Source organism: Bombus pascuorum, chromosome 7 (assembly GCF_905332965.1).
Source record: "Bombus pascuorum chromosome 7, iyBomPasc1.1, whole genome shotgun sequence".
Taxonomy (NCBI): domain Eukaryota; kingdom Metazoa; phylum Arthropoda; class Insecta; order Hymenoptera; family Apidae; genus Bombus; species Bombus pascuorum.
In genome coordinates, this window is record NC_083494.1 from 2,145,250 (window position 1) to 2,169,013 (window position 23,764).

General features: G+C 35.1%; 1 protein-coding gene across 7 annotated transcripts in view; it reads left to right on the forward strand.

Annotated features, from left to right (window-relative positions):
- LOC132908990 (acetylcholine receptor subunit alpha-like) overlaps nucleotides 1-23,764 on the forward strand; it is a 389,316-nt gene that overhangs the window by 103,564 nt on the left and 261,988 nt on the right. For 6 of the 7 annotated variants that reach the window (XM_060963531.1, XM_060963532.1, XM_060963534.1 and 3 more), the window contains one exon: nucleotides 5,240-5,284. In XM_060963531.1, the coding sequence (XP_060819514.1) occupies nucleotides 5,240-5,284 (45 nt within the window). The remainder of the gene's footprint in view (nucleotides 1-5,239; nucleotides 5,285-23,764) is intronic. The other variant, XM_060963538.1, reaches the window with a different exon arrangement.

The following is a 23,764-nucleotide window of genomic DNA, read 5'->3' on the forward strand; positions in this document are numbered from 1 at the left end:
TATGCACGAACATAATAGAAATATAACGAAATGGATCGTACCTAATTCAATAAAATAATATAAAACAGAAATTATTGTTCATCTATTATCACCTTATGAAACGAAAGGAACTTTTCGGACAACCTAATACATATACAGTACACGTTCCGCCGTTTGTATCATTTGCTGATAGGTATCAGGAAAATGAACGCAGCGAAACGAAAATTGGTAATGGTATTCCTAATTCCGGAATTACACGCAATACGCAGTCGAACAGTTTGTAACGAGGTCGACGTATTCTCTACAATCTCCTTTGCAGCTTCCGTAGCCTACAAACAGAATTCAATTATCAGTATTACCCAAGCAAGAAATATGCAGAAAATTCCATCCATAAACATGACGGAACAAATCAGAGAGTCAGACTACAAAAGGCTTGCGATGATATATTCATCGGATGGATACATTACTGATATACACAGAAATAATAAATTCAGAACACAATTCGAGTTCGTCTTAAAAGTTCCACGTGTTGAACATACCACGTCGTTGAAACATTAAATCGTCGAAAAATTATGACTTAATGTATCGATTAGAAACAGCTAGCGTTCACTTTCGATTAGAAGGAAGCGAGAAGTATCTCGGCTCTTCCTACTGCCATTATTTCTAATTGTTTCTAATTGCAAGTCCATCGGAAGATAGCTTCGTGCATAATAATGAAGCAAGAAGGAAGATTTGATCGTAGATATCAATAAGACACTTGGATATTTCTTGTTTTGATAATAATGCAAACTTACATTGTTTTATTTCAATACTTTGCGCTGTTTTGAAAAAACCTTTTCAACCTCAAAAAGTAGGATAATTATCTTCCTGTTCACAGGTATAAATTACAATACAGTTCTATTTATTGAATTTTGCTTGTCTACCAAAATAAAGTACTAGAACTTCATTGTTCTAATAAATCTAATACTCGATATTTTTAGTGTCTTCTATTTATTCTTAAAAATGTGCTTCTTTACTTTCCTTCCATATAAATTCTTGCTGAATCGAGTTCGTTTGAAAGCTTGCTACGATTGTACGAAAAATAGACTAATGAAAGTGATGTTCGAGAAACAAATTATATCTCGGACGTGAAAAGGAAATTCTCGATGCACATTTGTCCAATGTATATCCGTTCGCTCGCACACTTTGCTTTCCTCGTAATCATTCGATTTATGATGAAACCAGTAAACGTTCGTCAAAGGCGAGAGAAATTCGAACGATCGATATCCCCGCGGCTTTGTCACAATTATTTGAGTGCCGGTATGTGGACGAAACATAGGTCAGGATACAGAGAAGCGAATGCAGGTCGTTGCACCGTGACGTCGTTGTCCACGAGTAATAGACTTTTGATACGGCGAGCAAATGACACTGACGATAAATCGTCGCTCCGATATACCCGCATCGTCTGTAGACTAACGCGTTTTAAATACTTTCCGTTTGTATTGGAGAGCGACGCGGTTCTGCAGACTAAATGATGCAAACGGCCGGACACTGCGGCTCGTTGATCTTATTTACACTCCGATCGATGGACTCTGATTTAATGGCGACGAACTGTGCTGCATCGACAGCCCGTGAACGATAATCCGTAACTGCTACTCAAACCGGCCGATCGATCAAACGTCGTTAAGCCTGGTCGAACAGCAGCGACAATGAGATTCGCGAGGTCGATCAAAATCGCGGAAACTATTTCGAGCGCATCGCCTGAAACGCGCGACATCGAGTCACGGTAATCGCGTTACGTCCCGATAGAAATGTAATTTCATCCGCGATGCAACCAGGAGAAGGCTGAACGACGAGCAACGGCCGATACGGGCGGCGGAGTCTTAACACAGCGACCTGGGATTTTACCGATATCGCAGAGTCCAACTGTAGCGCGTTAAATTACCGGTTTTCCGCCGCAGCGTTTTAATCTTTCCACGGTGTAATAAAACGATGGAAAATCTAGATTTTCAATTCGCCATTTAGCAAATGATTATGTTTTTGTCCTGGAGGTGTCGTGTGTTTCTCATATTCTATACAGAAGAATGTATTAGGTTGTCCGAAAAGTTTCTTTCGTTTCGCAAGGTGGTAACAGATGAACGACAATTACTGTTTTATATTATTTTATCGAATTATGAAAGACAGCAGGGAAACCGAAAAACCACTTGCGAAATGCTGCTCGCCAGATACAGAAGAAAGTCATTTCTCCACCGAATTGTGACTGGCGATGAAAAGTGGATATATTTTGAGAATCCTAAGCGTAAAAGATCATGGGTAGCTCCAGGCGAACCACCAACATCGACTGCAAGACCAAATCGCTATGGACGGAAGACGATGCTCTGTGTTTGGTGGGATCAGAAGGGTGTGATCTATTATGAGCTGTTAAAACCTGGCGAAACCGTTAATACTCAGCTCTACCGACAACAAACGATCGATTTGAATCAAGCTTTGCGTGAAAAACGACCAGAATATCAAAAAAGGCAACACGAAGTAATTTTGCTCCATGATGCACCATCGCATACAGCAAAACCGGTCAAGGAAACGATCGAAGCGTTCAGTTGGGAAATATTTTCGCTCGCGGCTTACTCACCAGACTTGGCTCCGTCCGATTACTATTTATTTGCATCGATGGGACACTCACTTTCTGACCAGCACTTCACTTTTTACGAAAATGTACGAAAATGGCTCGATGACTGGTTTGCCTCAAAAGAGAGACAGTTCTTTTGGCGTGGCATCCACCAATTGCCAGATAGGTGGGAAAAATGTATAGCCAGCGATGGGCAATACTTCGAATAAAATATTTTTAATCATTTTCGTACAATAAACGTGTATTTTCTATATAAAAATTCCGGTTTCATATTTACTTCTGATCATCTTCGACAATGTAACCATTTAGCAATATAAATTTTGCGAAAAATCTTAAATAGAATTATTTTAGTTAAATTGAGGTATACTTAATTAGTTAGTTAGAGTTAAATTAAGAACTTAATTAAACATTTAAAATAACAAACTAAATTAAGCACTGAATTTGTTATTATCAGCCCCATATCGTCAAGTTGGTATTTTGATTCCCTCGTACACGTTCTTGGTATTTAGTCTCTTCATACTGTTCGCGATTATACAGCGACGCTTTTCAAATTTGCCAATCAATCTTCTTAATACACGAGAAATATGCTTGTTTAAGATGACAGGGATTCTTCGTATCGTTAAATACGCGTCAGCGTGTTTCAGTTAAGCAAAGAAGGAAGCAGTTAGAATTGCAAAAACCACGTGCTTCGACGATAAGGCAAGTTATCGAAGAAGAGACAATTTCGTAATAGTTACGACGTTGTAATGAATTTCAGCTTTTACGCTTTCAGTAAAAGTGTCATTGATAATATTTTGAGTAACTTAGCATGAAAAAGCATTTTCATGAAACGGCGACAACGCTAAAAGAGACGTAGATATTGTTTTAAAGTTCGTTCATTGAACTCTGTCTTCGTTCGGTTCTTGTTCCTTTGGTACCTCTGCGGCATTTACATTTCACAGCTGTCGCACAGTTTCGTTCTTCTCGAGGCAGAGCAGATACCGAACTCGTTAAAACTTGCACAGCGTTGGATTTAAATTAGCGGCGAGAAACCAGGAAAATATCTCAAATGTTTCGCAAAGACCGATTCAAAGAATGAATAATTTACGGACAAAGTCAAACCTCCAGCAAACTTTCGATCTTCTGGCAATATCGTAAATTAATAATTGTTATCTTGATGAAATATTGCAAACTTTTCAAGTACGCAGCCTAATTTATATTTATCTTAATGAAGTATTACGAATTTTCAAAGTATATATCCTCTGGCGAATAATCACTCGACGTACGTTTTAATTAGCGGGTAATATCGTCTATCAACTTTTCACTTCAGCTCTTCTTATTTTGATTATACTTGAAATAATTAACGTCAGATTTTAATCTCTTTTGCTCGCGCCCAATTGAACTGGCTTCTGCTGAACTGTTCGTCACCACTTTCCATGTAAATTCACACTGGTTCGTTTTCAGATACCGACGTTTTCGCAGAAGAATTTTGAAATTTAAAGAGGCGCTTCAAATTCACTTCGTCTCGCAATCGTCAAAAATTGTCGCAAGTCTCGCAAGCAAAAAGCAAATTGTGTTAATACGCCAAGTGGCCTCTGCGTCACATCCGATGTACTGTATTTGTTACACTGTGCTGTACACACGGATGCAGCAAATATTAAATAAACTTTATTTAAAACGTAAATAGATTATTAAAGCTTCGTTAAAAATTACGGTAGAGTCGATATTTGAAGAGTTCATTACAAATATACGTTTTGCTCGCTTTCCCACAGTGATAAGCTTTATTTTCCACGTAACAAACATGGGCAGTAAACGTCTAATTTGAAAGACTTTCTCTATGGATAATCTTGTCTTGCGATTGTCAAAACATAATTATAAAGTCCTCGTCTTATCTTTTTAAACTGAACGTCTCCGCCAAAATTGAACATCTTATTTTTGGTCTCACTGAGAAATGATTAAATGAAAATGATTTATTGAAAATTTTTAATTTTAATAATTTTTCCAATTACTTTTTCCGAATGACTACGATGTCACCGTTATTTTTTCGTTATGCTTCGTCTTATTTTAGACAATTCGAAGTAAAAATGCACATGGATCGAACAGATAAATGATGTTAATGCGTCTGGTCAAAAGGAATTGGTAAATAGAAATGGTAAATACATTTGATTATGAACTCAGTGATCGCATTTTTAATTTATGTGATCTTTCATGTAGAATAAGCCAGTAGATAAGGTTTAAGTTCTTCGACAGTTTTCCAGGAGATTGCCAAGGAATCCGAGTAGTATGGTAATTTATGGCAACAGAGGGCAATTTATGCTAAGACATTTGGAAACTTGCACTTAAGTAGCTGCACCTGAACAATTTCTGCGAAAACGGCTGATGCGTTCGCAGTCAAAATCATATCGGCGTATACATGTGTATTTCTGTAGTCTGTGTGAAACATTTTCCTTGCTTTTTCACATATATTCCAAATCGTCTTATGTATTCCATATAGCTTGATAATTCATTTTCATCCACATCAATGTGTAATTTTACCTTTCAATGAAAGGATTCATAAATAACGTAGAACATAATGAAGCAAGAAAGAAAAATAAGAAAATTAATATTTAAATCTAAATATCCTCTAAGGATACTAATACAATTAACTAAGAAGTCATTTTTTTACGTTTGTTACAGAACTTGAAGAATCAGATCATGACGACGAATCTGTGGGTCGAACAGGTGAGTGATATTAATTCATCTCCTTAGAAAGAATGACGACAGCTAGATTAAACATTGTCGGCTTAATCTGTCCTTAGAAAGATTACTCGTCGTGATATAATTCATCTGTGCAGCGATTTAATTACTAAAATTAATTACCGCTATATATCCGTGACTCGGTTTTACAGTTTTAAACGCTTTGAATGTATGGGACAGTTCAGAAAAGTATTCGAATATTTGACGCAGGAAATTTTTATGAATTTATTACGTGTGCTATACGAAACTTCTTGAAATTTTATTAACACTGCGATGAGACACGATTATCGTCATTATATTGATAAATTTTTAACAATGAAAATATACATATATACATAGATATAAGTTACAAGTTACAATACATTTATCGCAAACATACATCCAAAGAAAAATTAATACACAGTTCTAACAGTCATCTCGATCTTGCAATTAGTGCTAAAAAGTGATCTCATTAAATATTCTGATATATAGTAAACAATTGATCGTGCAAATATTTTCCTGATCCTTTCGAGATGTATGTTTCCAATGAATATTGTAATTTCTATATATATACACTTCCAGATTCGTTTCAAATTTTACTACTATGATCATGATAGTGGTATCTTGTTACAGTGTTGATGAGGTTTCAAAATGACATATTTATGCTTCTTCGGGTTCCAGTCATGTCTTTATTAGTACGTTATACTTAGTTCCGAAGTTTCATGATTTTCTGGACTAATCTGGAGAAAGAAAAAAGATACGAAAATTTAAAGAGAATTGGAACGTTCTGAAGATCGATATTATAGTCAATATTTAGGATTCTTATGATTGCATCGACGATGTACAGGATGTAAGAGGATGTGGCGCCCATTTCGAAAGCTGGTTGTACACGTAAAAACAATAAAAATAGGCTCGTATGAACATATGTTCTATTTATGTTCGTTCATGAGATAAAACGAACTTTCTGCTTCGTTTTTGTGTTATCTAATTAATTGCTAATTATTGCCAATATTTAAGGTTCTCAACGTCGTATCGACAATATACAGGGTTTTTTTTTTATTTATTTTATTTTGGTTTCTTTTACAATTTGTCCTTATGGACATTTGATAAAGTGTTATATCTTATTGGTGAAAAAATAAAATAAAAATAAATATAGCATGTGGGTGGCTACCCCCAGCGGGGTGCCAGCTTCGTTTTTTCTAAGTTATATCTTTTATGTACAATATACAGGGTGTAACAGAACCTGTTAGAACAATAAAAATAAGCTCATGTAAATATATGTTCTATCTATGTTCGTTCATGAGACACAACGAATTTTTTGTTTTGATTCTGTGTTATCTAATTGCTATCATAGAAGATGCTCATTTCAAAGCAAACCAGTAAACGTCTTGTCATGGATCCGGTTACGCTCTGAACGCTTGCTGGTGTTTCCCGAATTTGCCGGAAATTCCTATTCCTTGCTTGTCCTATTCTGAAGCTTAGTATTTCAACTTAGTATTTTCACTGGGTTTGTTCTGCTTACAAAATTCGTTATTTCACGAACGAAGACACATAGGTAGATACGTTTACATCAACTTTTTTCATCCTCTTTACGTATACAATCAGTTCCCAAAGTGGGTCTCACGTGTTCCGTTACATCCTGTATATCGATCGTCTAAAATCTGGAGACTCACATGATATCGAGAAGTTTAAATATTGACAACAATATCGACGCTCTGAACGCCTCTTAACAAAAATACGACTGCAACGCAAAGAACCATAGCAGTACGTAAAATTTCGAAATATGGCAAAATCCTTCGTACAATACGCATAATGTATCCCCAATAAGTTTCCACGTGCGTCCAAACAGTTTTGCCAGCCACTGTATCACGTGTCGATGGTAAACGAATTTGAGCAACGCGGTAACGTCGCAAATGAACGATTACTTAAAATTGGAAATTGTGGGAGAAGTTTGAAGGGAAACAGGCGGACCAGCCGAATAGGCTGAAGGCGGCGCGGTGTAATTCGTGCGTGGGAAGTAACAGACGCTTAGCTATTTCGAGTCATCGCCAGCACAGTAACTGCAAATTGCTTCGCCAAGTAATATGTACTCCTGTAACTACACAGCGTTGCACGCCGTTTCTTTTGCCAGAAAGAATCAAGCTAAGGAGGGACGAGAGGCAAGACAGTAAGGTGCAGCAGCAAATGTAATTGAAGAATAATTAAGCGAGACCAATTAACATCCTTATCCTCGTTCCGCGAGCAACTTGAAAAACGTCTTCAAAGATAAATCCCGCTAAATACGTTACACGTATACATGCAATTTACGGCCGTAAATCTACGAACGTAGCTCGTTCTTAACAGTGAATTTACTTTCTTGGTCAAGGATTTATGTATCCTTTAATGGATGTTGCTGCGAATAATTACCGAGATAAATAGTTCAGTGTGGGTGATGCTTGTTTCTCTTGGATCAAGAAATTGAACAGGAAGATGGCAGGAGAAACATGAGAGTACATGTACGTACAGTTGCTGAAATTTCCATGAAGCCACTGTACGTTTTATAGTAAAATCTTATAAGTATCCCATTTTAATAACAAGCCTGTGTATGAAATAGAAAAGAAACGTATATGTAGAAATGGTTTTAATACACACAGAAAGAACTGGGGATGGTAATTTTATTTATCAACACGATAACGCTCCGGTTTATATGCCAAAGCGTACGAAACGATGGCTACGTGAAAGGGAATATCAAGGATTTAACGTGGCCAGCTTGCTCCCCAGATTCGAATCCCATGGAAAATCTTTGGGGAATAATTGCAAGAAAATTTCATGCCCATTGCAGGCTATATAATTCCATTGGTGAATTATCTAACGTGGACGTCTATCGATAGAAAAACATTAGAAAATTTGTATAAACTATCAATATGGAAACAACGAAGAAGTTACTGTCAATTTTCATTTTATTTATTTAAAGAGCGCGTTGGTTTTATAGAAATTTTGCATTTTGTCTCCTGTTAATTATATTTTTACGTTATATTTTGTATTTGTTACATCTTTTAATTAAAGACATTTTCGATTACATTAATTATATTTTTCATAGCTTTTAAAAGAATGCTACTTCTATTGTCACAACCGCGTGACTCTTTTCTAATTTTCCCAAAATGCTATCATACACAAACTTGTCGTTAGAATAGAATGATTGTAAGATTTTACCAAGGAACACAATGACCTTATAAAAATTTGGGCCGCTGTAATGAAAATAAAGTTATTCGAGAATTTTTTACAAATTTTCTGAGTGTCCCATATTCGATACTACATATTTTTCTACCTCTTTGCATTTCATTCTTTTTTACATTTTTTATCATGCATTCAAGATAACGCTTAAACTTTTGTATAAATTCAAACTAGCACTATTTTAACTTGACGTTTATTTTAACACACTACTATCGATTTTGTCTTGTTCTGGTTTCATTGGAAACGAGCATGTTTCTTTTTATTGGGAAGTTTTTAAAATCTGGTGTTCGATATCAAATGCAGTTATCCTATATCCGTGTCGATTTTCTGACTTCGCTGTCATTTTGTGGCGAACAAATACCGTTCAAATACGTACAATAAAAATTTGTATGCATTTATAGGAAATTTGAAAGTACAGAATTGCACGAAATGCACGTATTGTTCAAAGTATAGTGCATCCTACAATACTTGCTAGGTAAAACAATTTTCCACCAAGGTTCCACTGTTTTAATTATATTTTCAAAAATAGGAATTTGCATAAAAACTCGCGGTCTACTAACACGATACTTATATCCATGGTTGGTGTGTGTGATTATTCTGTGTTGATGATATTTGCACGCGTCTGCTGATTAACAAACTACTCGAAGGACCAGTCTCGTGATGAGATGCAAGGAAATAGATTGAGAAACTTATCGTAGGCTCCTTTCCCTTTGACTTCTTATTTCTTGCTACTTTAACGAGAACTTTTGCTCTTCGTTGGCTTATTAATTAAACTGCTTATCTGTCAAATTAATTAACTTCACAAACCAAGAAGCAAGGAAAATTGATGTAATTATAAAAGATGAGCTTGACACTAAGATGTAAAAAATTTCCAAAATTGGAGTTGACCACTTTGGCCTGTGAACGACTCAATTGTCAATTACGCGTTGATTCATCAATTTTTATAAATCAATCAACACTCCACCAATAATATACATATACTTTTACTTGTTTTCTCCTCTCTACAGTTCTGTTTATATATCGAGATAGTTTTTATGTTATGGAAGATGTCCATGAAAGATAGTTCACGAAATTTTAAACATTTCTCTATTCAAGTATTTTTCGCGATATTTAAAATACACAATTCTGCTTAATTGCTTAATTAATAGGTCTCGTAGGAGTAAGTTAAAGATCTTGAAACTACGAGATTTATAGCATCAATCGGTTTATTAAACGTACGTTTGTGGGCTGAAAAATTTCTCGAGAAAGTTAAATTACGCCTCTGCGTCCGAGAAGAATTAGCGCCTATATCAGCCTCATAATTAATTAAAGAGTGTTGTGAGCAAAGATTAAAACGGGCTAGGAGAAAAAATAAATACTGTAGTATCGTGGACGAGGGGCCTGGGGGTGTCGTGCGAATTACAAACAAGCGGTTGCTGAGCATGTGTGTGGTGGGGCTAAGACAAAAGATATGAGGCTAAGAGAAAAGACAAGGGGTTGCTATGGGACATAAACGAATTAACGGCAGTATGAATTGAGAAGCCAGAGTGAGCGGATTGCGTTGTCAGGATAGTGTTGTTAGCGTTGTTGAGAGAGATTTGAATCTGTGGTGACGAGAGTTGTTAATTAATTATCTAGTTGTCTTAATTCTCTAGTTGTTGCGATTAGTTCACGTTAAATAACCATCGTTTTCTGTTTAATTAACATCTGTTTAACCCATTTATTATTAATAAACTAATTATAATAATTTACGATACTACAATACCGAGCTCAAGGTTCATTTTACTTCCAGTTGCTTTTCATCTCGCATGCCGAGAATAAAGTTTATGAAGCAAATTCTGTAGAGTCTTCTTTTTTAAACTAAAAGTTTCTAGTTTCATCATCGGCTAGCAATACTTTTGTTTCTAGTAAAATATAGTGAAAGTTACGTTTTTAATAGAAATCCCGAGGGAAGTTACTGCACCATCTATTCTGAAAATTAGTTTTACGATGGAAAGTAACATTTTTAGAAGAGACAGCATTAATCTTTCATTATTTGTAGGAGATAGAGAGCATCGATAATATATTTCTATCGGCAAACGAGCTTTCCTCTTTCCTATTCACCACGTTGATAAACTGTCTCAGAGTTTCTGCATCGGAGAACCGACCTCTTGCGCTCATTACTGATGCGAACTCTGTTTTCCCCACGTTGCCTTGCTGCTTCTACTCTCTTCTTCTACTCTCATATTATTCTTCCACTTTCTCTTCTCCTTATTTTGTCCTTTATCTTGTATGCCTTTCTGCTATTCATTCTCTCTACAAATCGTACCTCATTTATTTTCACACCTTTCTTTTCTATTTCTTAATTTATTTTACACACTCTTTTATACAGAGTGTTTCGCCTAGTTTCATCGCTCAAAATGTCTGCTATAATTACAGTCTTATAAAAATGTTCCTCGTTTTCCCTTTCTTAATCTATTTCGTACGCTCTTTTATACTGAAATTTTTATTTCGCCTAGTTTCATCATGCAAAATGTCTCTGTTGTCTTTGCAATCTCATACGAATTTTCGTAGATAAAATTTCGAAAATAGAATGATTTTAGAACACGTAGTAGCAATAGTTCTATATTGAGTTGAAAGGATTAATAAGATGAAAAAATCAAGATTATTCTCTTAAATGGAATGACTATATTTTATTTATTGTAGGTCGTACCCACTTCGAAAACGTATTGCATGACTCACATCATACGTATGACTCCTTTAACCTTCCAATTCTCGAAATTCAAATTATAATGCAATATTCTTTTCTTATTAGTGAGGTAAGAGTCGAGTGGAGTAGTCGTGAGTTGACAGTCGAGTAGAGTAGTCGTGACTTGAGTGTCGAGTGTAGATAGTCGTGAGTTGAGAGTCGAATGGAGTAGTTGTAATTTGAGTGTCGAGTGTAGATAGTCGTGAGTTGAGAGTCGAGCGGAGTAGTCGTGAGTTGAGAGTCTAGTGGAGTAGTCGTGAGTTGAGAGTCGAGTGTAAATAGTCGTGAGTTGAGAGTCGAGTGTAGATAGTCGTGAGTTGAGTGTCGAGTGTAGATAGTCGTGAGTTGAGAGTCGAGTGTAGATAGTCATGAATTGAGAGTCGAATGTAAATAGTCGTGAGTTGAGAGTCGAGTGTAGATAGTCATAAGTTGAGAGTCGAATGGAGTAGTCGTGAGTTGAGTGTCGAGTGTAGATAGTCGTGAGTTGAGAGTCGAATGTAAATAGTCGTGAGTTGAGAGTCGAGTGTAGATAGTCGTGAGTTGAGAGTCGAGTGTAGATAGTCGTGAGTTGAGAGTCGAGTGTAGATAGTCGTGAGATGAGAGTCGAGCGGAGTAGTCGTGAGTTGAGAGTTGAGAGTCGAGTAGAGTAGTCGTGAGTTAAAAGTCGAATGGAGTAGTCGTGAGTTAAGATTCGAGTGGAATAGTTGAGTTGACAGTCGAGTGGTGAAAAGTCGAGTTGTGAGGAGTCGAGTTGTTATGAGATGTAAACTATTAGTTGTGAGTTGTAAATTAACTATTTAGTTGTCTTAGTTATAGCACATTACTGTTAAATAACCATCGTTTCCTATTTAATCCATTGATAATAGATCTATCGATCGATAAACTTATCATATAGGATAGAAATTATTGTAAACTCTAATTTCTAATATTTCTAAACAAATAAAAAGGTCCTATAATACCTTATGAACACGAACATGTACTTTGGTACTGCACCAAATTCGAAGACACAAGACGCAACATTAAAGATACTTGACAATATACGATCACTTCTAATTAATAGAACGCAGTGTAAAGATCTGTAAGCTTCCTAAAAGGAACAGACTATTTGCATCTTCTATAGTTCCTATACCAACTTGCCAGTTAACTAATAGCTAGCTAATTACTTACTAAATAACAGTACTAAGCTTGTTATTTACAAGCTTTTTAGCATCTATTATTATTTTATTACAGTACTATATTCCATTTATTACTGTATTTATTACATTCTATTGTAGCTATTATTTAATATTTATATATCTACAAAATACACATGTCTGACCAGGGGATGTAATAAATGTAATAAAAAATAAATAAAAAGAAATCGTTAATTTTATTCAATGTACAATAGGATTATACTTAAAGGTCGTGGATAAAGGCAAGCCAGAAACAATTTATCTGCAAAAGAAAAACATGGCCAGGAAGCAGTGCAAGAACAGAAGATTTGAATTACGAGAGAAAACTTCAGCATTCTTATAAATTTCGAAATCTTTGCAAGCAACTAAGAGAAATGGAAAGTTTCAAGAAATTGTGTCAGAAACACTTTCACAAAAACCGATAATCGGTGATATAAGTGAAACTGTAGCCTCAGCAATAGTTGCATATGATTCTCAGATTAGTTTCAGAACAATTTCACGTGATCCAGTAGTATCCCTGCCAATGCGAGCCGAATCTTACATCGATGTAAAGTTTCGCCATGCTATTTGCCATAGGAAATTGCACGAAAATAGTTTCATCTGTCGCGTGATATTCCATCTATGTTTCGTAGATCCGTTTCGACGTAATAATTTGTCACGTTTTATTGAAATTACAATTCATTTGATTTACTGATAAAGCCGTTTCTACGAGGGATGATTCGTACAGGGCTCGTACAGTTTCCACAAGTTGTGAAAAAGCAGATTATCAGAGCAGAATTATGGCAACGTTAGTGGATATAAATAGGCTACTATCTTCTATAACAATGCAACGATGTCTCAACGATATTAAAAATGCATTGGAATCAACGTCGAGCTATTTGATCACTTCTGTTGATTTTTTTACTGTAATTAAAATGTTGACAAAAAATGCCGACAAGGAAGGGAAATTTTCACAAGAGCAGAAGATTAAACAGAATGTTAATTCACATCGGACTCCGAATGCTCTTACTACCGTAAGTCATTGAGTTCGTTTCACGAGTTACTTTAATGTAGCTACTACTTTGTTTAAACGAGTTAAATGTAGCGTTTAATTTAAAAAGACGAGACAAGTTGACTTTTATTTCTTATTAATCCTCGCCAGTAAGATAAAGGTAGTTTCGTAAGAAACCTTTTTATAGAATTGCGCAAGTTGTACAGTTTTTCTAAGAAACTTTCCTATAAAATGTTAATCATAACAGACATGTTTTAAGCGATAACGATGGATGAAACGTTATACTTTTCCAACTAATCAATTATTAATTATCGTGCAATCGCACAGTAAAAATGATTGCACAGTTCATATACACAATATGTCCTTTTTCACTGGAAACGTTCAAATTATTTTATTTTGGTTATTTTACAATTTGTCCTTGCGGACATTTGGTAAAGTGTTATATCTTGTTAGTGAAGGAAAAAAAATATAAATAAAAAATAATATAGCATGTGGGCGGCTACCCCCAGCGGGGTACCAGCTTCGTTTTTTTTTCTAAGTTATATCTTTTATGAGGTCTATTGGGTGTTTTCTTTTTAGTCTTCTTGCGATGTTTGTTGTGTTGCACGTTTCAGCTGCCAGCTGGTTCGGGTGTGTTTCTATTCTTGTTCTGTAGAAACGTTCAAATGTCTGAAAAAAGTTGTGTGATATCAACGAGGACATACTGTTTCCCGGACAGTTCAGCGGATGGTGCGAAAGACACAAGTTTGTAGCGTTTTGAAAACGTTTGACTGTCAAGAATATGGAAGAATATGTAATAAAAAATAAAAATTCTAATGTCACCGCTGCAGGACGTTTCAAGGTCGTCACGAGGTAAACTATGCAAAACAGAGTATTCCCCGCGATACAGTACAACTTTAGTCTCAGACATTTCTTCGTATCATTCGTATTTCTTTAGATATTTCAACGTTTCCGGTTAAACAGGACATACCTATATACAGGGTGTTTCGTTTCTACTTCACCAATGACCAGCAAATTATACGTTTGTACGTAAGGAAAGATGTTATATAAGTAGTGGATCGTGAACGCTCCATTACAAAATTACAACAAAAATACCATAATTTTAAATAAACGCACTCTCGTTCCATGGATTTTTCATGTTTACAAAAAGTGTCGTCCGTTGTTGCAAACAGAAAGTCAACATCGTTGATAGATTCAGTCTATCGCCATCAGAATGCCATCGTGATTTTCTTTAACTTCACCGAACGCAGTATCAATCATCCGTATCAATTCCCAAGACGAATTAATTTCTGCCCGGCGCGTTTCAATCTTTTCCACGCGTAGAAATCGCTCCATTAAATCGGTGGAAAATTCAAAAGATAGAAATTAGTCGATACATTTATCGCGATATCTTTCCTACAGCTTCGTAACTGAGCATTAATCATAAGAATATGCTGACACCGTTTGACCGGATACAACTGAAACGCCCTGTATATGTACTAGTTGCTTTGTCCCCGTTGAAATTTTTATATTTTTCCATTTACTAGGCGTTGGTTTTTCCTTTCTCTCGTTTCTTTGCGTTTACGTGCTTTGTCTGTCTGTCTTCGTCCCCCGTATCTGGAGGCGCTACAAATTTAATCGTTGCCGCGTTCTCGTTTGTACTGCACAAATTGTACCGACGTTTTCCATGACGTTTCTCCCTTCTCTCGGTAATTTTTCACGGTGACAGCTCGGTTCGTCACTGCTTGACGATTCATAACCGTATTGTGCCATATGGCGAACACTTGTTTGGTCGGCCGTGACGTTCGATAAAGACGGGATTTGAAATCGAGAACAGGAGCAACGGAGAAACAGAGAGAGTGTGTGGCAGCGACGTTTCAGATCGTTACACTGACAAGAGTCACATCCGTTTCTCTGTGTACTTATGCGTGTACGTGTGCTGCCAGGTATTCTGCACGCGTCTCCCAGCGACACGCCATCCTTCAACGTCGAAACCACCCTCTTTAGCTTCCGACTAACCCTCCGAACCGACCGTTTGCGACAACCTACCAGGTACTGCGTACAACCGGTTTGCCTTCGGCTAGCGCTCGCTTGCGACGACTATACACGCGTGCCACGTGTAACTGAGGGTAATGACGAGACTTGTCCGTGTTGTATCGTTTCAAACCGGCTTGTTCGTTTCGCCAACCTCGTTCTCCTTTCGTTGCCGACGACTTTGTTCCGGACCAAATGTTCCTGTACAGTTGAAAAATCGCCGTTGCACGTGAGCACTGAAAGACAGCAGTGGCGTCGAGCGACCAGGTACCCGTCTTTGTGCCATTTTCTAGCATCTGGTTTTTGTGAAACCGATGAACTATCGCTTGGAAGCTAATTTAGAGGAAAATAGCTGGTCGAAACGAGGTTCTTTTAAAAGTAGCCTGCATGTTCATGCAGATTTGTGTCTTCTTAGACACAGGTAAAGGAAAGCAGCTTGAGCAGAGCTTGCATATTTTTGCATGTTAGGTGCACAACGTGTGTTGTTGCAACTTTGAATTTCTTACAAATAGGAAATATATTGTATATATTTTGACTAGAAAGTTTTTGTTATTGAATGAAAGTTTGATATCTGATAGTTTCCATGAATTAGATAAAATTAAGTTACGTGAAAGGAACATGTAAATTATTTTCATCGCCATTGAAGATAATTGAAAAAGTAATCAGGAAATGTTGATTGGAAAATGTAAATTTGCTAATAATAGAAACAAGTTCTTCCTAGATTGTTTTGCAAAATATTCCAACATCATTTGCATTTTTGTGGACCACCTATGCTTGTTTTTATAATGTGAAATTATCGTCAGCATTAAGACGAGTTCAACCGCAACATAATGATTTTGAAGTAATCCTAAACGGTGGAACATGAATGTTTAGATATAGATATAGATTCGTGTGCTATGTTCTTGTATTTTAAATAAATGTACAAGTGGAAAAAGAAGATGTTACGTAAGAATACAGTTTGTAGGAGACGAAAATGTGAAAGTTTTTTATTTCTTATATACATACGTATGTATGTGTAAGTAATAGGAGACGAACGACATACATAGCTAATTCTCGTGTTGTGAAATTGCTCGGCTGGTGTGTAAAGTTACATTTATAAAATTTTAAAAAGCAATTTTAATTAGGAATAAATTCAATTAAAACGCAACTTTTAGTTTAATTCTAAGATACCGATTTTTTATTGGAAATAAATTCGATTGAGACTTGTACTTTTGAATTTTCTAAGTTTAGCCTTCTTTTTCCTGTGTATGTATAACGTGGGAGTGTCTAATATGCGTAGTTAGTATATGCAACGTACATGTTGACATTACACATCCACACAGACTAAACATGCCAAACACATGCACACACGCAATTTAAATGCAACAGTGCAGCCCCTCTGTAATTATTTTGCCGGAAATAATTCTAATGCTGGTGGCACGCTTTTCATTTTAAAAGGGCGATAGAACGTAAAAAAGGAATTTTTAAAGTAACATTGTAATAGAAAGGCGCCAATTTTCGAATTCATCATGATTTTAATTTAACAAATTTATTCAACCCCGTAGAACCGGTCAATTTTTTGCGCTCCATTTTTTTAGTGTAAAAGTACATTGCGGAAAAAGAGACCTTTGCGAGTCAAACTAAAGGCTTTTCCTACCAAAATGACTCCAGCCTGCACGATTATTTTTCGCAAAGTTATAACGTTGCCTAATGGTTCAAAGAGCGACAATTTTTTGACGAAAATTTAACGCTTGTCCAATTTACCACACAATACATAACAAGCTTAATATTATTAGAAATGATCGACGTTTGTATTTTTATCTAAAGTGTACAGTTTAGGAAAAAGGGAAACATCTTTCATACTGTTTCTCTGAAAGCCTGTCTACATAAAGAAGCTTGGATTTATTTATGTTACACGAATATATAGCCATTTGATTATTGAATACTTTTTCAAAAAATCAAATGAGTTTCTCCGGTAATTACTTGACAACAGTAACAAAGTATTAGTATTGAAGTGGTCATCGCTTGTAAGAAAATCATAAAAGATATAACTTAGGAAAAACGAAGCTGGCACCCCGCTGGGGGTAGCCACCCACATGCTATGTATTTTTATTTTATTTTCTTTTTTCTCACCAATAAGATATAACACTTTACCAAATGTCCATCAGGACAAATTGTAAAAAAACCAAAATGAAAAATAAAAAAAAAACTTGTAAGAAAATTCTACATCTGGTCTTTTAGTTTTCTCAAGCACTGAAGCCATCGACAAAAGACTGGGACGAAGACAGATCACAAACTGTACACAGGGGACGATGGCTTCAGAGTTTTCAGACATAGGATAGCACTGCTAGCGTGCAGATCTGTATCAGCTCAATTATATTCCGATTTGTATTCACATTTCAGTATTTAAAATATATTTTCTACCTTACAATTTATCCACGCGTTCCTTTGTATTCACACACATCTAATAACCTCAATAATTAGCATTAAAAATATATAAGAACTCTCAACTTTAAATTTATTAATAGCTTTTAGATATTACATCGTAATGAGAACAAAATTGAAGGAATATTAGCTATTCTTAATTTGTACGATGAAGTAATGAAACATTTTCTTATGGCATTTCTAACCTACCGACAAAACTTTCTCGCAGCATTACACATTTGTATGGCTGGATTAACGTGTACAAGGTTTGGGAGCAGAATAGCGAAGTACCAGAGCTTTCGATGTATAATACAGGTTAAATTGGTAGATAGGTTAAAGACCTTGGTTCTTCAAAATGTTCATCGATCCGAGCAGAATAACTTAAGTTCCAAAGTGATGAAAGCACTCTTGTATTCGATGGTGAGTATGATTATATTGAATATGTAGCACTTTGAACACGAACGATTGATCTGATAGACGGATCCAATTTTCAACTATACAAAGGAAATATATATCGAAAGGTAGAAGATAAAATATTCGCCTGAATACGACTTTTATGTCATTTCTAAAAGGAACGTTATTTCAACAACTTGATTATTTAAACATCACTCAATGCTTTTATAATCTTTGTTTTCTTTCAGTTTATTTTAATTTATTTTACTTTTTTAGTTTATATTAATGTAAATGTTTCTGTAAAACATCCAAGAAGGAATAAATAAATGTATAAATAGAAATGGATAGGCTATGTTTGGTAAAATAAGATAGAAATTAAGAATAGATTTGACTGTAACACTTTTAAGTTTGGAAGTTTTTTAAGGTTTTTAATTTGATTATTTTGATTATTTAAACGTCACTCAATGTTTTTATAATCTTTATTTTCTTTTAGTTTATTTCAATTTATTTTACTTTTTTAGTTTATATTAATGTAAATTTTTCTGCAAAACATTCAAGAAGGAATAAATAAATGTATAAATAGAAATGGATAGACTATATTTGGTAAAATAAGATAGAAATTAAGAATAGATTTTACTGTAACACTTTTAAGTTTGGAAGTTTTTTAAGGTTTTTAATTTGATTATTTTGATTATTTAAACATCACTCAATGTTTTCATAATCTTTGTTTTCTTTTAGTTTATTTTAATGTAAAAGTTTCTGCAAAACATCCAAGAAGGAATAAATAAATGTATAAATAGGAATGAATAGACTATGTTTGGTAAAATAAGATAGAAATTAAGAATAGACTTTACTGTAACACTTTTAAGTTTGGAAGTTTTTTAAGGTTTTTAATTTGATTATTTTGATTATTTAAACATCACTCAATGTTTTTATAATCTTTGTTTTCTTTTAGTTTATTTCAATTTATTTTACTTTTTAGTTTATTTTAATGTAAATGTTTCTGTAAAACATCCAAGAAGGAATAAATAAATGTATAAATAGAAATTAATAGACTATGTTTGGTAAAATAAGATAGAAATTAAGAATAGATTTTACCGTAACACTTTTAAGTTTGGAAATTTTTTTTTTAATGGGAAAACGTAATGAAACTAACGAGAAGATTGATATGTTTCTTAGAATTTTAATCTGCAAAGTCAAATTAATGGTGAAATTTATTCTAATTTGGTCAAATTTCAAATCTCTGAGTATATGAGTTGCGATGTTTTTATCGCTATTCTGAGTCTGAAGAGAAATTAAAGGGCTTTAAAGCGTTTGAACTTCCAGAACTGAATGAAGAAGTTAATATTTCGTAAAGGAATATGTAAAATTGTATAATGTTAAGAGCGGTAAAATATCCGATCTATATTATGCACAAAATATAGTATCTGAATAAATACTTTTGCTTTTAATGGCGAGTCCTCAAAATTATTACGAATATTTCATAAAAGTTTCAAATGGCAAAGTAATAATGTGCATTGTCTTACAAAAAAAGTTTGTTCGAGTTAACATTATTATACCGTGGACAATGAAACTTTTATTACTCAAGATGATAATTCAGATGGCCATTTTAAAAGCTTTTCTTTAACTATTTCAATTTCATTTCAATCCGCTGAAAAATCGAGTCTATTTCTAACCATGAAACGGAAGTGGTGACAAATTCACTTCTCATTGCTCGCGCTGAAAGTCGATAAAACGACAATAGGATCCCGCTGTTATCTTGTTTGGTAGAAAATTGACAATTACGCGCTTTTGCCTATTTAATTTGGCCGATTCTTCTTTGCTTCTAGTACGCACGGCGTAGAAATGTCGGTTTTGCGGTTTTATCCTATAGAAGGTTAATTAAAATCTTTTAACTGATTTAAAATGTTTAATTAATCTTGGTACACCCTTTGTGATATGATGCTAAGGAAATAAAATTTATAAATAATCCTTTTCTACATATATAGAGTAAATTTAATGTTCTTTGAATGCAAAATGGATAAATTTTTTAACGAATCGTTCATTAACGTCTATTTTCACGCATTTAAGTTTAAGTTAGCGAATAATTTTTTACTAACGAGTTTAAAATTTTGGTTAAAACTTAATGAAGAAGTAATTTATTCTTCTCCAATAATTCATTTCATAATAATAATTTCGTAACAACGAAAAATTACAACACGAAGACTTTGTGAACTAGAATATGAAAATTACAATTATACGAATAATTGTTATAAAAATTAGAACCATATCTATTACTACTCTGAGCAAAAAAAAAAAAGAAACAAAATGGGAGCAGGAAAAAGCTGCTACAGTATTAATGGACAAAATTTTACTACATTTTCATATTAAAATTTTTATTCTCTATTCATTTTAGCAAGTAACTTGCTGGTCGTTTTACTTTATGTATTTAATCTGATATATTTATGGAATTTTTCGTTAGCAATTTTTAAGTATTAAACAATTTGCAGTAGAAGAAACTAGATATAATATCAATGTATATTCTATTAAAGTAACTTAATTTACATTTATTATAAATTAGAGCTTGAACAAGTTTGTTCTCTTTAAGCTAGAAATTTTATTTTTAATGAATTCGTTAATAACGAGAAGATTTTGTTTTAATTAACATCGTTTCATTTTAGAAACGAGCGAGCTCTCGCTAAAATAAAGAGGCTGAAGGACAATGATTCTTCGTGTTTAGGGGCGTGATTTTCGAGATACCTTAAGATCTCGTTATAAAAGCACAAACATTTCATTAAAGCAGTTTGCTGTGAGTTTCTTCGTAAAACTCGCCCTCTCGTGGACCGTGTCTAAAACTGTCACATTTAAATCGCCGACAGAGATTTCACCACGTTGTTTTTACCGACAGCATCGACACCAGGCTTAATCTATGTACATCAGACTTGAGTTATGTGCACCAGACTTGATCTATCTACACCAGACTTAATCTATATATACCAGACTTTATCTGTCTACATCAGACTTGGTCTACACCAGACTTAATCTACACCAAACTTGATCTATGTACATCTGACTTGATCTACGCCAGACCTGATTTAGACTTGCTCTGCACCAACCTTGTTCTATATACACTGGACTTGATTCATCTACACAATACTTGATCTATTTACATCCGACTCGATCAACCCCAAACTTGATTTACATCATATTTGATTTACATTAGTCTTAATCTATTTACACTAGACTTGATTTAACTACACAATACTTGATCTACTTACATCAGATTCAATCCACCTTAAATTTGATTTACATCATATTTGATCTACATCAGTCTTGATCTATTTACACCGGACTTAATCTACCCTAGACTTAATCTATCTACACTATACTTGATCTTTCTGCATCATACTTGATTTACCCCATACTAAACTACACTGGACTTGATCTACACTGGACTTGTTCTATACTAATCTTGATCTGCATTGGACTTGCTCTACACTAAACTTGATCTACACTAAACTTGATTTACCACATACGTAAACTACACTAGACTTGATCTACACTGGACTTGTTCTATACTAAACTTGATCTACATTGGACTTGATCTACACTAAACTTGATTTACCCCATACTTAAACTACACTAGACTTGATCTACACTGGACTTGTTCTATACTAAACTTGATCTACATTGGACTTGATCTACACTAAACTTGATCTACACTAAACTTGATTTACCCCATACTTAAACTACACTAGACTTGATCTACACTGGACTTGTTCTAGACTAAACTTGATCTACACTAAACTTGATTTACCCCATACTTAATCTACACTGGACTTGATCTACACTGGACTTGATCCACACTGGACTTGATCTATACTGAACTTGATCTACACTGGATTTGATCTACACTGGACGTGATCTACACTAGACTTGACTACATTACATTTACATTGATCTTTCTGCACCATACTAGATTTACTCCAGACTTAATCTACATCTGATTTGATCTTCACCAGGCCGTACAAGATTTCATCGTTGACAACATTTGACCGATAGCAGCTTTAACCGACGGCAGTGCTAATCGATAACGATAACGATCGAAATATTCTCTAGGTTGAGAAAGTTAGAACGTAGGCTGATATAATACTAAACCAAACTCGTAGTTTGCTCGAATTTGCTAGGAACAATTGGTTAAATTCTGTGTCGATCGTTCAATCGATCATACTTTCTGTCGGTTAAGAGACGATTTACATCAAAGCCTCGTCAAAGCTACGGTCAATTCACGATCAATCAAAATTTTAGCAAGGCATTCACACTAAACGATCAGGTACAACGAAACCCCGTTGCAATCTCGTTCATTCTTATTCGTTTACTTTATATCGACCCACAATTTTCCAGATGTATCGCAATGCTTTTTGTGACTGTAATCATATAATTCGCTGCAATTGTGTACAGATTCAGTTAAACTCTCCTCCTTGCTCTTTTTCGACTGTTGATTGCGATTTTGATCGCTAGGAAACCGATGCCACGGTTGAGAAATTCTCATTTAACTTGACCAAGCCATCTGTTATGAATGCTTTCATCGGATTACGTGTAAGCGATTTTCACCCTACTTTTCTCACCATACTATAATCGCTACTGTAAATCAAACTTTAACCAACGACAGTCTTAATCGATAGCGATAATAATCGAGAGGAAAATACATGTATATTCTGTACGGGGACAAAGCAGAGAATGCAGTCTCGTGTAATCCTCTAAATCAAAATTATACTCTGTTCGAGCTTGATGCAACCAATTGCTTAAATCCTGTGTAGGTCATTGTTGTTGTTGGTCATTGTAGTGTTAAAGCTGTTGTCGGTCAAAGTTATAGTCATCGATCAAGTCTGATATCTGTAAACTGTTCCCGGTAAAAACAGCGTCGGTGAAATGTACATCAGTGATTTCAATAGAACTGTATACAGGCGTACGAATTAATCTTGCTAGGAGTTTTAATTACATTCAATTCCACCGACATCTCCAGCACCAGCTGCGAGGACCATCGGAAATCTCTCTGACATGCTTCTTCAAGTACGTAGATGTATCTGCGGTCGACAGGTGGTGGAATCGATAGCTCGTAGAGGCTTCTGCCGTGGAGATTCACAATCACATATCGATGACGGCGTCCCTTTTAGCGACCAGTCAATACATCGGAAATAAATTGATAACAATAGTAGCACACCGGTGGCCTTTCTATCTATGGACACGTCTCAACTCTCTTTCTGCTTTATATCTCTGCTTCCTTTTTCACTAGTATCGGTTACTTGCCTCTTTGTTCATCCGTCCGCCTGCTCACCTTTCTCTTTCTCCGCTCTGCTCTCAAACTGCACTCCCTTTCCCCCTTTGAACTTGGCCATCGTCCTGAATCTCTCGCTTCGATTCTTGCTTTCTCAACCGTCTTGCCTCTCACACTCTCGTCATTCGCCATTCGATTTTCTCAATCTATATCGAGGAACAATGGGAATTGTGTCGTGTCGAAGTCCCCTGATAACTGTCGCTCTTTTTATTGCTGCGAAAATGGAGACTGCAGTTTAATCTTACTACAGTTCTCCAACTTTTATATCTCAATCTCG